The 24,290-nt window shown below is 37.6% G+C and overlaps 2 protein-coding genes across 2 annotated transcripts in view; one reads left to right on the top strand and one right to left on the bottom strand.

Annotated features, from left to right (window-relative positions):
- Window positions 1-16,231: 16,231 nt before the first annotated feature.
- Window positions 16,232-20,895, bottom strand: LOC126162715 (coatomer subunit alpha). The gene has a single exon (XM_049919374.1). The coding sequence runs from the start codon at window positions 20,811-20,813 to the stop codon at window positions 17,145-17,147; it is 3,669 nt and encodes a 1,222-aa protein (XP_049775331.1). The 5' UTR covers window positions 20,814-20,895; the 3' UTR covers window positions 16,232-17,144.
- A 243-nt stretch (window positions 20,896-21,138) lies between these two features.
- Window positions 21,139-24,290, top strand: part of LOC126162714 (cyclin-dependent kinase 8) — a 63,155-nt gene continuing 60,003 nt past the window's right edge. The window contains exons 1-4 of the mRNA XM_049919373.1: window positions 21,139-21,398; window positions 21,617-21,692; window positions 21,828-21,938; window positions 22,029-22,169. Of these exons, the coding sequence (XP_049775330.1) occupies window positions 21,271-21,398; window positions 21,617-21,692; window positions 21,828-21,938; window positions 22,029-22,169 (456 nt within the window). The 5' untranslated portion in view covers window positions 21,139-21,270. The remainder of the gene's footprint in view (window positions 21,399-21,616; window positions 21,693-21,827; window positions 21,939-22,028; window positions 22,170-24,290) is intronic.

Here is a 24,290-nt window from a genome sequence, read left to right as displayed (position 1 = left end):
CAAGACTGGATAAGCACCTGTGGTGTGAATTCAGACACGTCCACAGTATGGAATCTTTGCCAAGAACACTCCAGCAGGAGTGTACAGCAGGCAGCAGATCTCCAGACCTGTGCAAAAATCTATAATCACATTATTCATATGTTCACAGTCTTCCTGACTACTGTCCACACAGTACAGTTTAAAATTTTTGGATATCTGAACACTGTATCTCAGGGCTTTACTCATTGGACACTATACAGGTATGATTTCCAGAACAGTGTGAATGTTCAAATAACTTCTGTGTACTTAAATCAAAAGACACCACTTATAAATCTACAATAATAAATCCTGATGTTTTCAGTCCACCAGGCAAGTTGATATTACATTTTTATTACTAGACTGATGCAAGTTTGATCTTCCGTATTACTTGCAGTATTTCTGTTGTACGCAATGTTACTTCTGTATCCTTGAGAAATGACATATGGGTGCTGCCATTTAAGATGTTTCACAACACAGCTGTGGTTATTACTTTTACTAAGAAATATATTTAGAATTTTATTTTGCATGTGAAATGAAAGCAGTATAACTGGGAAAAAAAATGTCCCTAAGTTTATCAATAAGGGGGACATTACTGAATCACAGTATTTGTTCTGTGTATAATTATGTCCTTTAGAGTTTAATAATGTATTGATACATGATGATGCTTCAGCACTAAATTGATGTGGATAACAGTCAAAGAGTTTTCTTCATAGAAACATAATGCCTCCCTGTAAAATAAAAAGGAATTACAGAAAACTTGCACAGGATGACAGAGCAAGTATTTTAAATAGTCTAGTGAGCCATATTTTTTGACAGGTATCTGTTATGACAGAATGAAAGGAGTGTAGTTTGCAGATAACATGCCAAGGATCCCTATATTTCAGGAAAATGCAACATTTTGATGTAAGGTCATCTCACCAAATTGAATTAAAGGATGCACAAAAAATATTAACCATGTCATTTTGACAGCTAACAGTTTTATGTGAGAATTTAGAAGAGCTCTATCTCATTTGCAGAGATAATGCCAACACATTTCCTAATTTTGGTTTACACTAGACAAACATATATTGAAATTCTCCCGAATACTTATCAGTCAAAGTATAGACACCTTCTTTGCTACAAGGGAGAGCATTATCTCATATTTATTTATCCGTCTGTAAACAATGTAAATTGTATGGATGTTGCCAACATAAAATCCATAAAGTGCAGTCACAGACATTCATAAATGTACCCAATTACACATGTAAATACATATATACATTTCTTGCCTCACTGAGTTACCCATCTGGACATTGTATTTCACTATTCTAGTGGATATATTGTAAAATACCTCTTAATTGTAGTAATTAATCATTAGCACAATTGTCAAAAAAATTTACTCATCATTTCAGATAATCCTTTGTGGTATAAGAACACTTTTCAAACAAATTATTTTTTATGGTATTCCTGAAGGCATGTATTTCACTTTTGTCTTTGATCTCCTGTGGTATTTATTGTATATTTTAATTCCATAATACAGCAAATTATTTTGTTTTTGCTTTTTTTTCTATTGAGATATAAGTGGTGGCTGGATATGGTTCCATGTTCATGTAGAGAGCTGTTCACTGGGTACTGTTCAATGTCTTTTTTAATGTGGATCACTATTTTCAAAATGCACTCACATGAAACAGTCAAGATTCCCATAGATTTAAACAGTTCAGTGCAGTAAGTTCTCTTGCTACTTTTTGTTGTAATTCATACAGCCCTTTTTTGTTGTTTAAAGGTTGTTTGTCTCACTTATTCCCCACAACATTATCCCATAATTTATCGCAGAATGAAGATATGCAAAATATGTTGTTCTGGTGCCTGAGCTGCTACATGTAGAATTTATTATACTCAGTGCAAAGCATGCTGAAGCTATTCATTCCCTGAGGGCAGTAACATGCTCTGTGCATTTTAGTTGTGCATCAACATACATCCCTAAGAATTTTGTTTGTGATACATAATCTTTGAGCTGATCTTCCACTTTTAAGGAGTTATTCTTGGGTTTTATGTTTATGTGGAAACTACTATTGTTGTTTTTTTCATTTAAAGTTAATTCGTTGTTATCAACCCATCTGCATACATGCATGAGTGTTTCTTCAGCTTTGTCCTTTAGTACACATGGTGATTTTTCACTGATTAGAATGTTACTGTCATCAGCAAACAATACTGTTTCACCATATTTGACACTCCAGGGAAAATCATTGTATATCAAGAAGAGTATTTGGCGAAGCACATTTCCATGGGAGACTCCAATATTAATGTACTCTGGGTCAGAAAGGTATTTTATGATATGATTGGAGTTTGCTTGCGTAATTTCTGCTCACTGCACTAGGTTTTTTTTGCTATCCCTCTTATACTTAGAGCTTCCAGTTCATTTAACAGAATTGTGCGGTCTACTGTACTGAAAGCTTTGCTGAAGTCAAGGAAGATGCCTGTTATATGATCTCCTTTATCTAGTAAAAATGAGCTATATCTGAGTGTGTGCTTTTACCAGGCCTGAATCCAAACTGTTCTTTACGCAGAAGACTGTACTTTGTTAGGTACCTCATGAGTCTAATTTTCATTATAGTTTCCAATAGTTTTGAAAATGATGACAGTAAAGAGATGGGCCTATAATTTTCTGTATTTTTGGGGTGTCCTTTTTTATGTAGGGGCAGGACCTCTGCCTGTTTTAGTGCCTCTGGGAAGCAACCTGTTGTGAATGATTCATTTGTGATGTGCACTAAAGGGTTTTTAAAACTGCCTATAGAGTCCTTCAGCAAGCTCACAGGCACTTCATCTACCCCTGCTGACGTTTTATTTTTTAGGTTCCAAACAACATTGCTTATTTTTTTCTGAATTAGTGGGGCACAGCATCATTGCATTTGGAACATAATTCAATGTTTTGGCAGGCTGTATTTTGTTAAATTTGTGATGTAGCTTGGTAGCTATGTTGCTGAAATATTGATTTAAAAAGTTTACTCTTTTTTTGGGGGGTGGGGGGAGGGAGGGGCCAGGTATTGGGGTACCATTGTGCTGTAATTGTATGTTTACCTGTTTTGTCTTTTTTCTATCTGTCTCCTGTTTGGTGGCACTCCAGGCTACTTTTATTTTGTTTTCTGCCTATTCTATAATTTAATCATTTTGAGACCTTTTTGCTGTTCATATGGTTTTCTGTATATGTTTTTTTAAAAATGTTTGGTAGTATTTTCGAAATACAGGGTATATTGGTTGTTATTTGTGCAGCTGAGGTGTTTGCTGTTACACCTCTGAAAACTTCTCGTCTTTCTTGTCGCCGTCTAAAAAATCATTTGGATGATGAGGAGCTACAGTTTTCTTCTCATTCTCTTCACTATCCAATGTTGTATCCTGTTGGTCACCCAGTTATTTTTGTTTTGTGTTTTAGTGACTCATAGTACTTTTGGGAACACTTTTTCAAACCTGAATTTAAATTTTAGTAGAAACTTTGAAAACTTCCCATCTGTACCAGTCTCCATGTACACTGCTCCCCATGTTTCATTCTTCATTTGCATGGTAAATCCAATGTTTTCTTGCTTAGAGAAGACCCTTCTTCTATATGTGAGTGTTTTAGTTTTGTTTTCTACAGCTATGCTTAATTTTAAGAGATGACTGGAATGATTTGAGAGGCCCAGGTTACCTACTACCACATCAAAATTTTCTTCCTCCAAGTCAGTATATGGTCAATGATTGATGCTGAACGTTTAGTTACCCTTGTGGCTGTGTTAATCAATTGTGATATTCTATAGCTGCACATAATGTTCAAAAATGTGTAGCACAACCCATCTGGGTTCAATGTGTTGATGTTTGAATCTCCACAAATGAGAATTTTGCCCTTAGGATTAGTAAGCATGTCCAATAATTGGATTAGTATTGCAATGAATGTATCTATGTCACCACTGGGAGAACAGTAAATACATAGTACAGTTACTCTGCAGGACATATGTGGCTTTCTTATCTCCATAGCTGATATTGCTACACACTTTTCTTCGCTCAATGAAATAATATAATTTCTAACTTTATACAAGATCCCTTCCATTACATATATACGTGATCCACCGTCTTTCAAATAGTGTTTCTACTGTAACGGTGTGCTATATTATATGAGCTTACAACTACATGTGTAATTTCAGATCCCCTACACCAGTGCTCTGTTATGCAAACAAGTGAGCTGTCAGTAGTCTGCAGTTCTACTTCTAGTTGTTGCCCTTTATTTGTTATAGACTGGATATTTTTGTGGAGAATTGAGAAACACTGAGCACTTCTTACCTTTAGACTTCTCGAGTTTGTTATATCTGTCTAAAAACTCATTTGGATGATGAGGCGCTATAGTTTTCTTGTCATTATCACTTCTTATCCACTGTTGTTTCTGCTGACTCCTTGCATTTTTTTTTTTACATGTTTTGCTGCTACTGCTGACGGTTCTACCACTTCTAAATATTTTTTAGGTGTTCCTGTTATTCCTGTTGGGTATGATGATGCAGTTGTGACTGGATTTGGTTTTGAAATTATGTTAGTGTCTCTCTTTTTTTTTTATTACCTTCATTATCAGGTTTGCCAGATATTTTTGCCCAAACCATTCAGGTGTAGTCTGTGTTGTGTGTGGGCTCTATGTCCTATATTATTCATGTAAATACTTTTCAAATTTTTAAAATGTCTGCGGATTTTAGCAAACTGATTATTGGCACATTGAATTAACACATTATTGCCTCATAAGATCATGGCAATGCTAAATATTCACAATTATGACATTTGCATGAGTGAGACTTTTTAAGACACTGTTTAAGTTCACAAAAGTGTGACAGAGTGTTAATTGTGTAGATTTTTTTACCTCTGTCAATGCAGTCTTTTTTTTTTAATTTCACAAAGAAAGGCTCCAGGTTTCACTCCAACACACAAATTATGTTAGCTTTTTCTCTTAGTTTCTATTCAAGACTACGGCTGCGGCTGTCACAGAATATTCCACAATATAGGGCAGGATGCAAACATAAATGGCTTAAACCAGCCCCTCATAGTGCTCATAGTTAACAAATATGAGTAACATGATTAGTGGACCCAATCTATGGCATGTGGAAAATAACTACCAGCATAAACAGTGTGCTGTTACTTTCAGTACCTATAGACATCCTTTATTTATTTGTTTAACAGCTTTGGATATACCTATATGTGTCTGATCCAATTGCATACACTGTTTAATTATCATGGATATATCATTTTCAAATATAGTAACACCATACATAACAAGATGTTTTGTATTTACTGTACAATCTTCATATACACATTTTAATTCCATTACATGTGTTTTGGACTTAGCATGTATTCACTGAATGAACAGAAGGTACTTTCTACATGATCAAGTCACACTAATGTGACAGCTTCTTATGCTTGATGCCAAACTGCAATAACCACACACAGATAGTGGGAAGCAGCACTAGGATATATAAAGCATGTCCGGGAGGGTTAAATCACTGACACAATGTGGAAACTGACTGATTTATCTGATGTCCAAAAGGGCAGGATCATTGGTTTTCAGGTCAGCATTGGAGGCATTTCTGAAATGGCTAAGTTTATAAGCTGTTTGCGTACCACTGTGGATAAAGTATACTGTGCATTGCAAAATGGCATTGTTCAGAACCGGTGCAGGCACAACAGTGGTGCAGTACGAGCCATAGATGATGGGTGAATGACGGCTGCAGAGATGTGCACTGGTGAATAGATGTGCAACTGTTGAACAACTGACTACCCAGAGAAACCAAGGAGCTACCAACAGTGTCTCAATGACTGATCAGCAAACGCTGCTGCATATAGACCCTGCAGCATCTGCCTGGTTCATGCACTCATGCTGACTGCTGTTCAATAGTAATGAAGGCTGGAATTTGCATGCTAATACCACAACTGGGCATCCACTGAGTGGTAACAAGTGACCTTTTCAGATGAATCACATTTTATGCTTGATCGGACAAATGGCCATTGGCATGTAAACATGCTGCAACCAGGAGGGAGCATTATAGTCTGAGAAATGCTTTCATACCATTCAGAGGTTGATATAATTCTAGAAGGCACAATGGATCAACCCAAGTATGCATCTATCCTTGGGGACCATGTCCACAACTACATGCAGTTTGTATTTCCTCAGCATGGTGGCACCTATCAGCAGGATAATGCAATGTGTCACACAGCTTGCAGTGTACGTGAGTGGTTAGAAGAGCAACAGAATGAGTTTACCATAGTTCTTTTGCCACCAAACTCTGCGGATTTAAACCCAGTTGAAAATCTGGGAGACCAACTCGATCAGGCTGTTTGCACCATGAATCCTCAACTGAGAAACCTAGTGTAACTGGCTTCTTAACATTATACAGTTTCCGATAGCATGGCTATGTATGTCTTCACTTGAACTGAACTCGTTTTTATGTTGCAATTCAAGCAGTAGTATTTTATATACATACATTTTGTAGAAAGATGTAATTCAAAGTTTTCTGAATAGTGGCCGACATCTGTCTGTTCTTCTTGCATTAGCCATTATTGCAAATTATTGCATTTTGCAGTTTGATGATATTAATTGCTTGACTTGACTGACTCCATTTTCCTACTGCATTAAAACATGAGCAGTGCATCACTCACATAGTATTATCTGTCAATAATGATTTAATGTTTCAGAGAACAAAATGGTTGAACTTATTTTACTATTTACTGTAGGAATGTTATCTTTCCACAGTAAACAGTTATCTTTGGTGAGTCCTAAGAATTTTGTGTTTTCACTACACTTATATCCAGCAGTCCTATATTCTGCTCCAGCTGTTGTTCCTGAACAGTTTGATTTTAGTTTTCTCTGCCCAGCCTTTTGGTTTGGTAACAAGTATCATTTTGCTTTTTGTTATGGTATCTCTTTAATTTGAGTCAATGGTAATACTGTTGGTATCACATGCGAAAAGAATCATTTTGCTTTCAGTGTTAAAATGGTAAATCATTTTAATATATTGGGAAAAACAGAGGTCCTAATATGCTACATTTATATACATTACTAGCAACAGAGATCCAAATATGCTACTCTGCGATATACTGTTACTTATTTGTTGAAATTCTGATAAGTTTTTTGTTTGAATTGTATTTGTACTGCTTGATTTTTTTTATTGTAGTATCATTTATGATTTAAAGATACTAGGAGCTGCTCCTCATATTAAACAGTGATCAAGTTTCCTTAATAAAATGTCACAGGCAACTATGTTGTAAGCTTTTGGTAAGTCAAAATATGCCAAGAGGATTCTGGTCTTGATCTAATCCCTGCATGATTGTATTAATGCATCAAATGGAGTTGAAACTTACTTTTTTATTTATTTTTTTTTTTACTGGAATCCAGACTGTACCAGTTCTTTCAAAATATACATTATTTTTTCAAGAACTTTTGAGAAAATGAGTGGTAGGCCACATGGTCCATAGTTTTTGCAGCACACTGGATCTCTTTTGGACAGTGGTAAAACTGGCCCTTTTTTTTCATTCTGTCTGGAAAATTACATGGCAGAGAGGTTTCCCATTTCATTTGTTAAGTTTTAATTTATATTTGAAATCCCACTTATGTCAGTGGAGGTTTTATTATCAGTTGTAGGATACAAATAACATGACTTGATGGAGGAGTCTTGCTTATCTTTAACCAGCTATTGAGCTTGCAGAGGATCACTTTTGTTAGTGTGTTAGTCTCCGTCATATTGATAACAAATTTGCTGAAAGTAATACTAACTACTACAGGATTTTATATTACTCTATTGTTTATTTTGAGCTTTAGGCTTTTTGCTACTATTATCTGATGATTTTCCTGTTTCTTTGTTAACTACCTTCTATATGCTGAAGACTGTTTGATAACTGAGCAATAATGTTCCCACTTTCTTTGCTGCTTTATAATATTCATCAAAATGGTCAGGCTGTATCAGTCTCTGCTACTACTGTAAAGATATTTTAGTTTTTTTACAGTATACAAGTGAACTAATCGTCAACATGCCGACTGTCATGAGGCTGCTAGTAGCCACAGCAGAGGTTCACAGCTGACACTGTATGTCCGCTTGTGGCCATGCACTACACTCTGTTTAGTACAGTGTATATTTCGATGGTGTGTAAAGTTGCAAAAAACAAAGTGCAATACCTTGAACAAAGTACCATACCCGATTTCCTATACACCGAAGTGAGCTCAATGAAAACATACAAATCAACACATAGTACTGCAGTATATACCATACTAAACATAGTTTTGATTATGGAAGCCAACATCAGGCATGAACCACAGTTCTGTCTGACAGTGACCTTATGGCAGTCAATGCATTAAAATTTTTCTCTCAACTCCACAAATTTTATATTTTTTCTGGCATGTGCAAGGTATTCATTTAAATGCAGGAACTATCAGTTTTCTTTCCATGAACAAATTTTCTGTAGTTAATCACACCTCCTGACAACATAACATAATTTTACCACATTGTTCCTGTGCTCCTGTCCTTAATTCCATTGAGAGACAAAAGTTGTTAATCCTGTGACACTGGTCAATATAAACTGGTAAACACCTGGAATTACTGTTTATTTCTCATGGTTTGAATTAATAATACGTCATAATTGAGCAGGTTTATTCTTCACTATTCCCACAGAATGCATACCAACATGAATTTAATTGTTGTGCTGGAAAAAACCTTTCGTCATTTCAAGGATTAATAACTAGGACCTGTAACTTCACTGAGCATGTGACACCTTACTTCAACAATCAGCTCAAAACTAAATGGATTACACCAGAATATGTTACTGCATTTTCATACACACTAGTAGGATAATTAATAGTTGACTTTGCTGCAAGACAGCATCTGCCAGTTCCTGCATAAAATTCTGGTGCCATTTTGCCACTGATGTTTCTTTGAAAGCTTCTTGTCCTCTGTGACAGATCATGACAGTTTAATAGAGACAAGCATAAGAACTTGCGTGCAGTAATACCTTCAAATGCACATTTCCTTTACACACGTTGGCCAGCAGCTGGGTTCTCAAAAACAAACAAAATCAATGTATCAACATATTTTGCCTACTTACACTCTCTAATGTACAGAATATTCTGGCATAGCTCATCTTAAAGAACATTATCACTGTACAAAAGTTTGACATGGCATCAATGTACAGTGCCTTATACGTGACCACTCTGTAGAAAGGTACTCACACAAATGAAGCTGTATGGACAGATAATGAATTGTGCCTGGATAACTTAATAACCAAGAGCACTGCAGGTGAAAGGGAAGGTTCCGGGTTCTAATCCATGTCCAATGAACAGTTTTAATCTGCCAGTAACTTTCAAAACAATTTAAACATGTTTGAAGATTGGACAGCAGCTTCATAGTACAGATCCTCTATAATGAATGATGAGTAATAATGTATATTATTTTAACACTTCATAAAAATGACTTGTATTAGTCTTTCTTAGAACTGCTCGAGCCCAAAATGGGATGAATTATGCTGCACCATTTTTTTCATGCTAAACAATCTAAAATGTGTTACAGAGTGACTGGGGAAAACACAACCAATTGAAATAAGTGTACAAAATAAGAACCAATGAAAGACTTGCAGGTGAAGAAGTTTACCTTCACATATACAGCAGACTGTAACAGCAAGCCTTGGGAAGGGATAATGAAGAATTACTGTGAGGGAATGTGTGCATATGTTACACTGCCTGGTTACAAAGTTAAGTGCTTAACTACAGCTTCGAAGCATTATTTCATTATAACTGACTCCAGCAGCATGTGAATACTGCTGCTAATAAAACCTTTGAATACTTATCAGTTGATTCAAATTGCGTGAAATACAAAAAATGGCTCTGAGCACTATGGGACTTAACTTCTGAGGTCATCAGTCCCCTAAAACTTACAACTACTTAAACCTAACCAACCTAAGGACATCACGCACATCCATGCCAGAGGCAGGATTCGAACCTGCAACCGTAGCGGTCACGCGGTTCCAGACTGTAGCGCCTAGAACCACTCGGCCACCACAAGAACTAAATTTGAAAGTAAAAAATCTTATATTTAATGGCACGAATTAAGATTAGATTTAACACCTTGTCAACAATAACTCCATTGGAGACAGAGCGCAGTCTCAAGATGCACAAAGATGAGAAGGAAATTTAGGGAGCCCAAACCTAGATGAGAATCCCACTACTGACAAAGTCCACTGCCTTAACCACTGAGCAGTTAAGCAACACTTAAACATGAATTATTTTTAACACCATAAAACTAATTTTTTCCAATCACTATGATATATTGAATGGTCATTAGAATGGGTATCTAATTAAACATAAATTATGAGACAGAATTGGTGGACAGTAATACCTTCAGGAGGCAAAATGTTTAGCACTGCTGATAGCAACATATAAAAGTAAAAGTAACATAATCACAACTTTCAGAACTATTAGTTCCTTCCTTGGGGAGGAAATATGGATAGTGACACAGACCACAGGATGAGAGACCCACCTTCAGTGAGGATGAGAGTCTACTGAAAATGTAGTAATACCATCAATCTTTTGTCACTGATCATCAATTGCTTAATAAACAGTGTGTAGTCATCATAAATAAGCTTACAGTTCATTTCTATCTGCATGTATTAAACATGCACGAACTGCTCAAACTATTAGTAAACATACAGCTTTCACTCAATAATAATACTGATTGACTCTTACAAGCAATTCGAAAAGCAAGTTATCTAAGCATCTAATGAGCATTCTAATTGTTAAAGAAAGGAAAAGGAGTGTTTTCTGAGTTAGAGCAAAATACCAAAAGTATACTGTCTAATAAAGTAAAAAAAAGACAGTTTCTGAAAAAAGACAAAAGTTTCTCATAATAGTTGATAAGATAGGTTGTGACACTTTTACACGTAGTTTATCGTATTTCAGAATGAGACAAAGAAAGAAGAAAATTAGATACGCTGCTGACAACTCCCGTCAGTTACAGAATATATAAATTTAAACCACCAACAGAAGTAAGACAATGGCTTTAACACTAGTGAAATACTCTAATTCGCACCTCATGGAAAAAATGGTAAAACTTTATGGAAATACACAAGCCAATATTGCACCGTATGAATTATTCTCTCAGTTTTCTATAAGTTTATTTCTTTCCACATATTTTGCTGAACAACAGAACACAAAATGTATTCCCGATACGTAAACCATATAAGTGTCAACCAAATTAAGGGCATTCAAATTTCATTCATTCATATATCACATTCTGTAAATCTCATCCATAAGAGAGGCTTCAGGGATGTGGAACAAGTAAAATTATATATGAACTGGCAAATGCAATAACTGTAGCCTACTTCTGTAAAGTGTACAATGATAATTTTGTGAGTAAACTTTACATAAATTTTTAATTAACATAAAAGCAGCTTATTGAAAAAAAGCCATTGCTTTTGTCCTTGGCACATATTGGTTGCTGCTTTCATTGAATTTTTCACTCTCGACATTTATGTAACTTTACATGGAACACCATCAGTTGTCAGTAGATAAAGTTGAAACCTGTTTACTATTTCTGAGTTCTCAAGGGGGGTGGGGGTGGGGGGAAGATACATACACGTTCAGTCAATTAATTGAACACTAAAGTGATTATATCAGTTCAATTTAAGTAAAATATCTTACCTCCCCCCCCCTCCCCCCATGAACCATGGACCTTGCTGTTTGAGAGGAGGCTTGGATGCCTCAGCGATACAGACAGCTGTACTGTAGGTGTAACGACAACGGAGGAGCATCTGTTGAGAGGCCAGACAAATGTGGGCTTCCTGAAGAGAGGCAACAGCCTTTTCAGTAGTTGAACAGTCGGGATGATTGACTGATCTGGCCGTGTAACATTAACCAATATGGCCTTGGTGTGCTGTACTGTGAACAGCTGAAAGGAAGGGGAAACTAAAGCCGTAATTTTTCCCGAGGGCATGCAGCTTTACTGTATGGTTAAATGATGATGCCGTCCTCTTGGGTGCTTTATACCGGAGGTAAAATATTCCCCATTCGGATCTCCTGGCGGGGACTATTCAGGAGGATGTCATTAACAGGAGAAAGAAAACTGGCGTTCTCCGCATCGGACCGTGGAATATAATATCCCTTAATTGGGCAGGTAGGTTAGAAAATTGGAAAAGGGAAATGGATAGGTTAAAGTTAGATATAGTGGGAGTTAGTGAAGTTCGGTGGCAGGAGGAACAAGGTGAATACATGGCTATAAATACAAAATCAAACAGGGGTTATGCAGGAGTAGGTTCCATAATGAATGAAATTAAAACTAGGAGTGTGGATAAGCTACTACGAACACCATAATGAATGCATTATTGTAGCCGAGATAGCCCACGCCTACCACAGTATTACAAGTTTATATGCCAACTAGCTCTGCAGATGATGAGATTGAAGAAATGTATGATGCGATAAAAGAAATTATTCAGATAGCAAAGGGAAATGAAAATTTAATAGACGTGGGGGACTGGAATTCGATAGTAGGAAAGGAAGAGAAGGAAAAGTAGTAGGTGAATATGGAATTGGGGGGGGGGGGGGGGGGGGCAAGGAATGAAAGAGGAATCCGCCTGGTAGAATTTTGCACAGAACATAACTTAAAAATAGTTAACAATTGGTTTAAGAACCACAAAAGAAGTTTGTATATGTGGAAGAGGCCTGGCGACACTGGAAGATTTCAGATAGATTACACAATGGTAAGACAACGATTTAGGAACCAGGTTTTAAATTTTAGGACATTTCTAGGGGCAGATGTGGACTCTGACCACAATTTATCGGTTATCAACAGTAGATTAAAACTGAAGAAACTGCAAAAGGTGGGAATTTAAGGAGATGGTACCTGCATAAACTGAAAGAACAACCAGTGGTTGTAGAGTGTTTCAGAGATAGCATTAGGGGATGATCGATAGGAAAGGGGAAAGAAATACAGTAGAAGAAGAATGGGTAGCTCTGAGAGATGAAATAGTGAAGGCAGCAGAGGATCAAGTAGGTAAAAAGACGAGAGCTAGTAGAAATCCTTGGGTAACAGAAGAGATACTGAATTTAACTGATGAAAGGAGAAGATATAAAAACGCAGTACATGAAGCAGGAAAAAAGAAATACAGACATCTCAAAAATGAGATCGAAGTTAGTGCAAACTGGCTAAGCAGGGACAGCTAGGGGACAAATGTAAGGATGTAGAGGCATATATCACTAGAGGTAAGATAGATACTGCCTACAGAAAAATTAGAGACCTTTAGAGAAAAGAGAACCACTTGTGTGAATATCAAGAGCTCAGATGTAAAACCAGTTCTAAGCAAAGAAAGGAAAGCAGAAAGGTGGAAAGAGTACATAGAGGGTCTATACAAGGGCGATGCACTTGAGGGCATTTATCAAAATGGAAGAGGATGTAGATGAAGATGAAATAGGAGATATGATACTGCGTGAAGAGTTTGACACATCAGGTTTTTTTTTTTTTTTTTTTTTTTTTAGGGCGCACAACTTCAATGGTCATTAGCGCCCTGACAACGTTAAGAATGCACCGCGAGGCACAAGTTTAAAACAACAACTAAAAGGGAAAACACGATAAAAGACTGACTGACAGGCATAGGATTAAAAAACAGCATCATCAAATGTCCTTAGAGAGGTTGGTCAAATTGATAAAACGAAGAACACGAGCAACTGCTCGTGGGTCATCCGCTAAAATGGCATCGAAAGTACTTGGCAGGTTAAGATCTAGACGCAGTGTGTTAAAATCTGGACAGGACATTAAAATGTGTTGAACCGTCAGCAAGTGCCCACATGGGCAGAACGGTGCCGGCGCAGCCGTCAGCAGATGGCGATGGCTGAACCGGCAGTGACACATCAGTGAAAGACCTAAGCCGAAACAAGGCCTTGGGAGTAGACAACATTCCATTGGAACTAATGGTAGCCTTGGGAGAGCCAGCCATGACAAAACTCTCCCCTCTGGTAAGCAAGATGTATGAGACAGATGAAATATCCTCGGACTTCAAGAAGAATATAATAATTCCAATCCCACAATGGATTATATTAAAAAGGTGTGAAAATTGCCGATCTATCAGTTTCATAAGTCACGGTTGCAAAATACTAACATGAATTCTTTACAGAAGAAGAATGGAAAAACTGATAAAAGCCAACCTTGAGGAAGATGAGTTTGGATTCCATGGAAATGTTGGAACACATCAGGCAATACTGACCCTAAGAATTATCTTACAAGATAGATTACGGGAAGGCAAACCTACATTTCTAAGATTTGTAGACTTAGAGAAAGTTATGACAATCTTGACTGGAATACTCTCAAATTCTGAAGGTGGCAGGGATCAAATACAGGGGACGAAAGGCTATTTACAATTGGTACAGAAACCAGATGGCAGTTATAAGAATCGAGGGGCATGAAAGGGAAGCAGTGGTTGGGAAGGGAGTGAGACATGGTTGTAGACTATCCCCAATGTTACCAATGTTATACAATCTGTATATTAAGCAAGTAGTGAAGGAAACAAAAGAAAAATTTAGAGTAGGAATTAAAATCCATGGAGAATAAATAAAAATTTGAGGTTTGCCAATGACATTCTAATTCTGACACAGACAGCAAAGGACCTGGAAGAGCAGCAGTTGAACAGAGTGAACAGTATATTGAAAGGAGGATACAAGATGAAAATCAACAAAACCAAAACAAGGGTAATGGAATGTAGTCAAATTAAATCAGGCTATGTTGAGGGAATTAGATTAGGAAATGAGACACTTAAAGTAGTAGATGAGTTTTGCTACTTGCGAAGCAAAATAACTAATAATGGTTGAAGTAGAGAGGATATAAAATGCAGACTGCCAATGGCAAGGAAAGTGTTTCTGTAGAAAAGAAATCTGTTAACATCGAGCATAGATTCAAGCATCATGAAGTCTTTTCTGAAAGTATTTGTATGTAGTCTAGCCACATATAAAAGTGAAACATGGACAATTCATAGTTTAGACAAGAAGAGAACAGACACTTTCGTAATGTGGTGCCACAGAATGCTGCAGATTAGATGGGTAAATCACATAACTAATGAGGAGGTACTGAATAGAACTGGAGAGAAAAAGAATCTGTGGCACAACTTGACTAGAAGATGGGATCGGTAGGTAGGTCACGTTCTGTGGCATCAAAGGATCACCAAATTAGTATTGGAGGGAAGTGTGGAGGGTAAAAATCGTATAGGAAGACCAAGGGATGAGTACATTAGACAGATTCTTCAGAAGAATGTAGGTTGCAGCAGTTACTTGGAGATGAAGCAGCTTGCACAGGATAAAGTAGGACGGAGAGTTGGATCAAACCAGTCCCTGGACTGAGGACGACAACGACACCAACAATAGCTGTAAACAAACAACAGCTCTTGGTAATACAGAATATTTTTGTGAGCATTAGAAATGAATGTTAGTGTATGAAACATTTGTATTCATAAAATTTATCTAACAAAGCTGCTGATGAGTGAAGACATTCTGTAGTTTGCAGAATGTTGGATGAACAGACAACTTGTCTTACAACTGAAGGGTACACATGAAAGAGCAGAAGAAACTTAAAGCATTGCAAAACAATAAATTTGGCCCAATACAGATTAATATGGACAGAAAATTTTTCACAGCGATAGATATTAAAATAAAATATTACAGCCCAATAACACATTACTACTGAAAACAATGAAGAGGATTCTCAACAGAAAGTAGGCCTACTATGATACAAATGTTAACAGAAAACCATGTATTGATACCTGTAAAGCTGAAATATTATTTCCATCCTACTCTGTAGCAAAGCACACTACACTTGGACTCAATGATTACAACATGGAATCTCAATACAGGTCCATAATCTTTCCGTTCAGCCCTTACATAATTATACTGACATTCTGTTCGTACAACCATTCATATGACATTACCTTATACTTTTCAATGTGTTTGCCATTGGAATAGCAACTTAAGAAAATAAAAACTTAAGAATTCCACAATGTATACAATATTAACAACATGTGAACCAAACAAGACAGACAGCAAAACTGCATGCAAAGTCTTAAAAATTACAGGGTTTGTGAAATTAAATCAATCAAGTACGAATAGTGCCTTTCATTAAACAAACAATACCATTTAGTGTAACAAAGTAACACTCTTGGATATTATTAAACTGCAAGATGTCTGAGCAAGAATGTAAAGGAAAAACAGACATGTAAAATAATTGTTTATTGGCAGAGTATGTTATAAAAATGTTCATTCTTCTCCATTTATGAAACTAAAGTAGCATACAGAATAAATACTGATATGAAGTATTCATGGAAACTGAAAATGTTTTGTACACCTGACTCATGTTCACTCATCAGACATTCACATTAGTCACTTCCTGAAGTCACAGTTTTTCCACTGGAAATATAATGGGAACATAATTTGCAAAAAGTTTCACTTGTGACAAAAAGATGATATTTTGAAGTGTTCACAAAGTTGTTCACATTATATTACATTTATTTTATAACATTTTATTCTCTTAACGAATCACTAGATTTCAGAAGTTTACTGTGACACGCAGTATTGAAAAATTTACAAAATATCTTTTAGTGCACAAACAGTTACATATTTTGATTTGACTACACAGACTGATGTTCTTGCTGAAATAATTTTATGATGTCTTCATGACAAGAAGGTAGCATTTGAATACAGACGTGGAAAATAAACTGACTGGTAGTGACAAGAATGATATTATGAGCATAATAACGATGAACAATATACTATATCATTACTAACATAATTTCTATAAATGAAATATACATACATAGATATGATAATAAGTAACAACTTCAAAATGTAGCAAAGATAGGACACAATAAATTTTAGTCCCCCTTACAAGAGAACAACAACATCAGATAAAAAGAAAACAAAGTCAGTGACAGCTGGTGAGGCTAGTATGGCAGCATAAGAACATAGTGCCTCTAATTAACTGTGGTGACACACACTGGCAGCTAGGGTTCAGATGAGATACAAACATTTACTTCTTCATGGCTTTCATCAAAATGACACACACGCACCAACAGAGGTGTACCAATACAAAATAATATCAACCAACCCATAACAGTTGACAAAATTACAGTCAACGCCGACTGAGGCATATTCTTAGACCACTGGCACTGTGACCAACCTTTGAAATAGTACACACAGTGCATATAGTGCCCTTGAATTGTGGCATAAACGTTGCTTGGCAGAGTGGGCATCGAACTTCAGGTTTCCCACGATATACTGGCTGGAATGTGCGTGCACAGAGCGAAAACGGGTTGTGTTCATCATACACCAGTTGGTGTTCATCGACAGGATTTTTATCACATGCTTGTAATATTTTTCTTGCTTGTTGAGCCACTTCAGGCCTTGGACCCAACTCAAGGAGACGTCGAGCAAAAGATGCAGCTGTCTTGTAGTTTTTGAGACGGAAAAACAAATTCAATGCTGTACGGAGGGTCAAAATCTGGTGAACAGGTTGAAGGTTGCAGTGAGTGAAGTATGCAGCCATTTCACAAACCCTCTTCTGCTGTTCAAATGTTTCCTTTGGGTGTTCTTTACGTTCTAGTTCCATGAGCATTCCAGTAATATATTCTTTACATATCTCTAAAAGCTGATCAGCTTCAGCCACTTCTTGCTTAGTGTCAACAACCAGCAGTGGGACCCTCCATATGATGGATCGCATCTTCTGTATAGCATCTGTAAATTTTCCCAGGGTGACAAGTTGGTAGCTCATTTGCAGTGCAGATACGAGAGTACTAAGCTTGAGGCCTATTGCTGGAAGCCCATTTCTGGGTCCCGCATCCTTCCAGTTACGTTGTGGGTAAGCACTGAGAGACTGCAGAGATGGCAATGCAGCGTATGATGTACGTCGACAAGCGTAGGACTTCATCACCCAGTACTTGATGGGTTCAAAGACTACAATTGCAGCCTGATCGAATAAGAGTCTACAAAGAGACTCAAAGTTTCCTGCGAGCAAATGGTCCATTGGCAAACTAGAATTGTTCAACCAATGCTGAGGTGGAGCAAGTCCCCTGTGAGGTGTAGCAAAATAGCCTTCTCCACCAGATGGACCAGTTTCTTCAAGTTCAGGCGGTAGTTCCAAATCGTCATCACCAACATCCCATCCACCACCCTCTGTGGCTGTTGGTCCCTTTACATCAGTTTCACCACCTGCACCTTCCTCCTCTTCTTCCCAACCCAATTCAGCATCAGCACCCCAACCACCTGCATGCACAGGTTCTTCTGCTGCATCTTGCATTACCACAGCAGAAACAGTCTTTCCACGTGAAAGTGCTGTCCCATCAAAGAACCCTCTTGAAATTGTGAGAAGTGGCCAATTAGTTTCAGCTTGTAGAATTGGTACTGGTGGTTTGAGAAAAGTTGCATTTGGTAAGACATCTGGTATTTGTTCTTTCTCTGGATCAAATTCAGTCGCCAAAGCTTCAGCTGCAGCAGTAAATCCATGTGTTGCTGCTGTAAGATAAGCTAGAGTTTTTTGCCCACATGTCTTTAATATTTGTATTCTCTCTGCAATATTTCCCAGTACCAAAGCTCCTTGATATTGGCCAGAATAATCTTTCCGTATTTCAGCAATCTTTGTCATTTTGCGAAGTTTTTCAAGATTTCCAGTAATTAAATACAAAAATGAAAGTTTATCAAAGTTTTTAGTTCTCTGGTAGCACATTTCAACCACTTGGTGATTACCTTGCATTAGTGCAGCCTGTCCCAATTTATCCCAGCAAGCTTTATCATCTAAAGCTCGTGCTGCTTCCAGTGCAACTTCAATATTGCCACATTCCAAAGCTAGGCCAAATCTAGTTTTCTCCTCTTTTACAAAATGTAAAGCAACCTCCGGGTATCCCTTCTGTTGAAGGTAGGCAATGATTGACTGACCAACAAGACGGGCATTTCTAACCATGTGAAGCACTTCCTCATATCTGCGATTAATCAGTGCAAGCTTGAATTTAAACTCTGTTGGGTCAATGCTCAAAACACGTGGTTTGCACTCTCGATCAAGGCAGAATACTTGATTACCTTTCACTCTAGTAATATAGATAGGGAGATCCAATGTACGTATTATTCCATAATCCCCATTTGATATGGCATACTTAATGTGATTGCTTGTAGTATAAATAAAAACACCACTGTCGTCCCATGCCCCAGACTTCACACGTGCTGTCTCATGAATAGAGCACAATGATTTCAATTTGCGGTTGCATATATTGACAGTATGTTTTGCAAGCAAGGCAACATGAGTCATATCCACTGACCATACAACATAACGACATTTGCTTATTTTTACCTGTGCTAGTGTTCTTTTCTGCTGCACATCAAATAATGTCACCCCATCTGCATCACTAAGCAACAGCATGCCTGTTCCAGCATAGAATATTTCATCACAGTTTGGGGTCTGAATCTTCTTCGTTACTTCATTTTTCAGATTTTTGATAAGAAGTGAATGTGTTCTGTCCAACACAGCAAATCTGTTCCTTGCAACCCATATTGCAGTGACACCTGAAGATCTTTTACCATCTGGTGAATCAGGGTTTTGATTGTCAGTTTCTTTGGGTATTGTATACAATTCATATGTGCAATTATCAACACTTGCACTGCGAGTACACAACAGTATAGCATTCTCTGCAGGATTGTAAGACATGCTGTGGACTGGTGCACGGGTTCCACCTCTCATGTGCATTACTGCTACATCTTTGGTGCTAGTGAATTCAAGTTTCCGCAGATAACGATCTTTAACATAGAAGAGTACATTTCCATGGACAGCGTATGCTGGACGTTCACGTTCTAATTTAAAAATTATCATGCCAGAGTCATGTCCTGCAGCAAAAAGATTCAGTGATGGATGTGCAGCCAGCACCCAGAACCGCTCATGTTCTCGACGGAAAGTGTGCAAGCATGTTCGTTTTGTGACATCCCAAACGCGGATGCTCTTGTCCTCGGAATTTGAAAGTATCAGTTCCTGACGGGGATGAAACAGGACGCATGACACATTATTGTAATGACCGCGGCATGTATCTACTTCCCATGCTTTTGCATCGTTGGTGCGCCAAAGCTTGATCTGGCGGTCGTCAGCCCCGGAGATAATTAGTGGCAGTGTGGGGTGGAATGCAGCCCAGTTGACACCACGATCATGACCTTCTAAAACATGCTTAACCACAGCATCAGCCTGCCCAAATAGGTCAGTTGCAGCCGGATTCTTCAAATGCTCGTCCAGTCCTCCTGGTCCAGGAGCAACGTTTTTCTTCCTTAATCCTGATATGTCCCACACTCTGACTGTTTGATCCAGGGAAGCAGACACCACCGTATCTTCAGAAGGGTGAAACTGGGCACACATCACATAATGATTGTGACCAGTTAGAACACAGATACATGTACGGCTTTGCCAATTCCATATACGTATTGTCTGGTCGTCGGAAGCACTTAATATCCATGGATATTCGTGGTGGAAAAAAGTTGTACGGATGTAATCCAAATGCCCTAGTAATGTAAATATGCAACGTCGCTGTTTGTAATTCCATACTTTAATCTTGTAGTCATCACCTCCGGATACGAAGAGCGGTTGTTGGTTATGGAAGCATATACCTCTTACCGGTCCGTCGTGTTCATCGAACTTGTCCAGCAGCGTGCACATACGATAATCCCACAACTGAATAACGCCACTGTGTAAGCTTGCGAGGACCCATGGTCTCTTCGGGTGAAATGACAGGCCTTTCACACGAGCTGATTTAGTTTCGAACTTCGTCAACATTGTTACTTCACTGGCTACAAACACAGTTGACACATCACACAAAACGTACGTGTGCAGGTTGGATCATCTTTGACAATCAAAGTCTATAAAACAGAGAACCCCAGTTTCCATAGAGCCACGGCTTTCTTGCGATATGACACAGTTGTATTTTAAAGTGAGTTATTGGTGTTGCCACATGGACTACAGAGAGATATTGTATCCTAACTTGTACCTTTAATTATTTATTTATGCAGATTACATTGAGGAAAAAATAAATACAGCAGACGAATAGGTAGGTTTGAGCATGTCAAAGATTTTATTTTACTTTCAAAGGTTTTAATGTGAACATGTAAAGTTTACCAAACAATATGTAAACAAGATTTGCGTCCGGTGTGAAGCAATGAATGAAATATATTTTACGTCTTTATGCATTTTTTCTATCATCGTTAGCGAAGTGTGCGTCGAAAAATAGAGAACGATGGATTATGATTTTAAAGTTAAAACGGCAGCGGAGCGCATCAAAGTAGAAGATTTATTCGAATTTGAAGGCTGTAAGGTCGGGCGAGGGACATACGGTCATGTTTACAAAGCACGGAGAAAAGACGGGTATTAACATTCAGCTATTAGTGTTGTAATTGTAACAGATAAATATTTTGCATTAGCCATACACATTAAAGATGACAAAACATGAGACTGTGCTGTCTCCAATTCAGATATTGTGTAGTTCGTCTGCCAAGAACAAATTTTTTGTTTACAGTTATTTGTTGTATTGTATTTCTTAGTTCTCAACGCTTTCTCATTGTTCTTTCTTTAAATTTACATAGGACAGATACCAAAGACTACGCCTTAAAACAAATCGAAGGAACAGGTCTATCTATGTCGGCTTGTAGAGAAATAGCGGTAAGTACAGCCCGTCTGTTCGGGAGATACATTTTATGCCGCTTATTGTATACTAGTTTTTTCTAGGTCTATGAATAGCCAAAGTTATATTTCAATTTTGTTGCAATGTTTATGCTTTGTTGCATCTCCTTTCAGCTTCTACGTGAACTGAAGCATTCAAATGTCATTAATCTTATTCGAGTATTCCTTTCTCATAACGATCGTAAGGTATGGCTGTTGTTTGATTATGCGGAACATGATTTATGGGTGAGTAAGCGCAGTAATATTTTAGAGGTTTGATCCAATGCCAATGATTCCATTATATCGAATAAACAACTAATAATTGTTGTTTTTCAGCATATAATAAAGTATCATCGTGCAGCGAAAGCAAATAAGAAGCCTGTAATGGTACCAAAGGGCATGGTTAAATCATTGTTGTATCAAATTTTGGATGGTATTCACTACTTACATTCGAACTGGGTTCTGCATAGAGATCTGGTGAGTAGCATATTGACATGAATATATAAAAAAGTACATGGAATTCTGTTTTCTTACAACTTACATTGTACTGAGGTGAAACGAAGCAGCTCAGCCTTGACATTTCCATAAATCATTTACTCGTTCTTTGGACGTAATTCAGACCAAATAAGCCTTGCTGTTATTTGTCAAATTCTCTATTCTCCTACTGTAATTTTGATTATTCCTCAACCGGAAAAATCCACTTAAAGGACACAGTTTAAACCAAGACAAATATTATTTGCAATACAAGAGTTTTGCTGTGTGCCGTTCCAATAGATGCATTGGATTGGATTGATTTGGGGGGAGGCGACCAAACGGTGAGACCATTGTCTCATTGGATTAGGGAAGGAAGTCGGCCTTGCCCTTTCAAAGGAACCATCCTGGCATCTGCCTGAAGCGATTTAGGGAAATTATAGAAAACCTAAATCAGGATGGCTGGATATGGGATTGAACTGTCGTCCTCCCCAATGCGAGTCCAGTGTGCTAACCACTGTACCACCTCGACTAGTCCCAATAGGTGCATTCTAGTATGTGTCCCAATGACAGAACTCCAAAGAAGATTGCGACTTTTAAGTGATTTAGTGTTTCAGAAGTTCAAATCAGTAACTGCATCTTTGCAAATAAATGTTTTAATATTTCAATAGAATTTGAACAGATCTCCATGTATTTCTTCTTTTTAAACATTGTCTGTAAACACATATATACATTTTGTATAAAGCCATAACACAACTACTTCAACCTCCAGTCAGTCTTGCTTCTACAACTTCAAGCCATCCAGTTCTGTCTCCATGCTTTTCATTTCTTATGGCAGCAGTACCTTATTACCTTGTAATTAACCTGCTGAACCAGCCATTAAGCAATATTTGTGTGATGTTAAGGCAAATGTTATCTTGATATGACGAAACTATATTTTTATTACTCAATGTGACTTTATCTTTTTTCTGTGCATTTCTAGGATTATGTCTTTTTTGTTTCATTACAATGAATTTCCAACTTATGAGTCCTGTAGATGTCGTTGTTGTTGTCTTCAGTCCAGAGACTGGTTTGATGCAGCTCTCCATCTCTTGAGTAACTACTGCAACCTACATCCTTCTGAATCTGCTTACTGTTTTCATTTCATCTCTTTGTCTCCCTCCTCTACGGTCGCCCTCCCCCCCCCCACCCCCCACCCCTCTGCCACACACACAGACACACACACACACACACACACACACACACGCTTCCTCCAGTACTAAATTGGTAATCCCTTGATACCTCAGAATGTGTCTTACCAACGATCTCATATTTTAGTTATGTTGTACCACAAATTTCTCTTCTCCCCAATTCAGTTCAGAACCCCCCTCATTAGTCACATGATCTACCCATCTAATCTTCAGCATACTTCTTTAGCACCACATTTCAGAAGCTTCTATTCTCTTCATGTCTAAACTATTTACTGTCCGTGTTTCACTTCCATACATGGTCAACACTCCATACAAATACTTTCAGAAAGGACTTCCTGACACTTAAATCTATACTCGATGTTAACAAATCTCTCTTCTTCAGAAACATTTTTCTTGCCATTGCCAGTCTACATTTAATATCCTCCCTGTTTGGACCATCATCAGTTATTTTGCTTCCCAAATAGCGAAACTCCTTTACTTCTTTAAGTGTCTCATTTCCAAATCTAGTTCTCTCAGCATCACTTGATTTAATTTGACTGTGTTCCATTATCTGCATTTTGGTTTTGTTGATGTTCATCTTATATCTTCCTTTTAAGATACTGTCCATTCTGATCAACTGCTCTTCTGAGTCCTTCGCTGTCTCTGACAGAATTAAAATGTCATCAACAAACCTCAGAAGTTTTTATTTCATCTCCCGGGTCTTTAATTCATGCTCCAAATTTTTCTTTTGTTTTCTTTACTGCTTGCTCAGTATACAGATTAAATAACATTAGGGAATAGGCTACAACCCTGTATCACTCCCTTCTCAACCACTACTTTCCTTTCAGGCTCCTCGTCTCTTATAACTGCCATCTAGTTTCTGTACAGATTGTAAATAGCCTGTTGCTCCCTCTATTTTACTCCTTCCACCTTTAAAATTCCAAAGAGAGTATTACAG

Source organism: Schistocerca cancellata, chromosome 2 (assembly GCF_023864275.1).
Source record: "Schistocerca cancellata isolate TAMUIC-IGC-003103 chromosome 2, iqSchCanc2.1, whole genome shotgun sequence".
Classification (NCBI taxonomy): Eukaryota; Metazoa; Arthropoda; class Insecta; order Orthoptera; family Acrididae; genus Schistocerca; species Schistocerca cancellata.
The sequence above is the reverse complement of the archived record's forward strand: the minus strand, read 5'-3'. Positions and strand labels throughout refer to the sequence as shown.

Coding starts and splice junctions, on each gene's coding strand:
- LOC126162715 (XM_049919374.1), bottom strand. CDS start 20,813: ATGTTGACGAAGTTCGAAACTAAATCAGCTCGTGTGAAAGGCCTGTCA.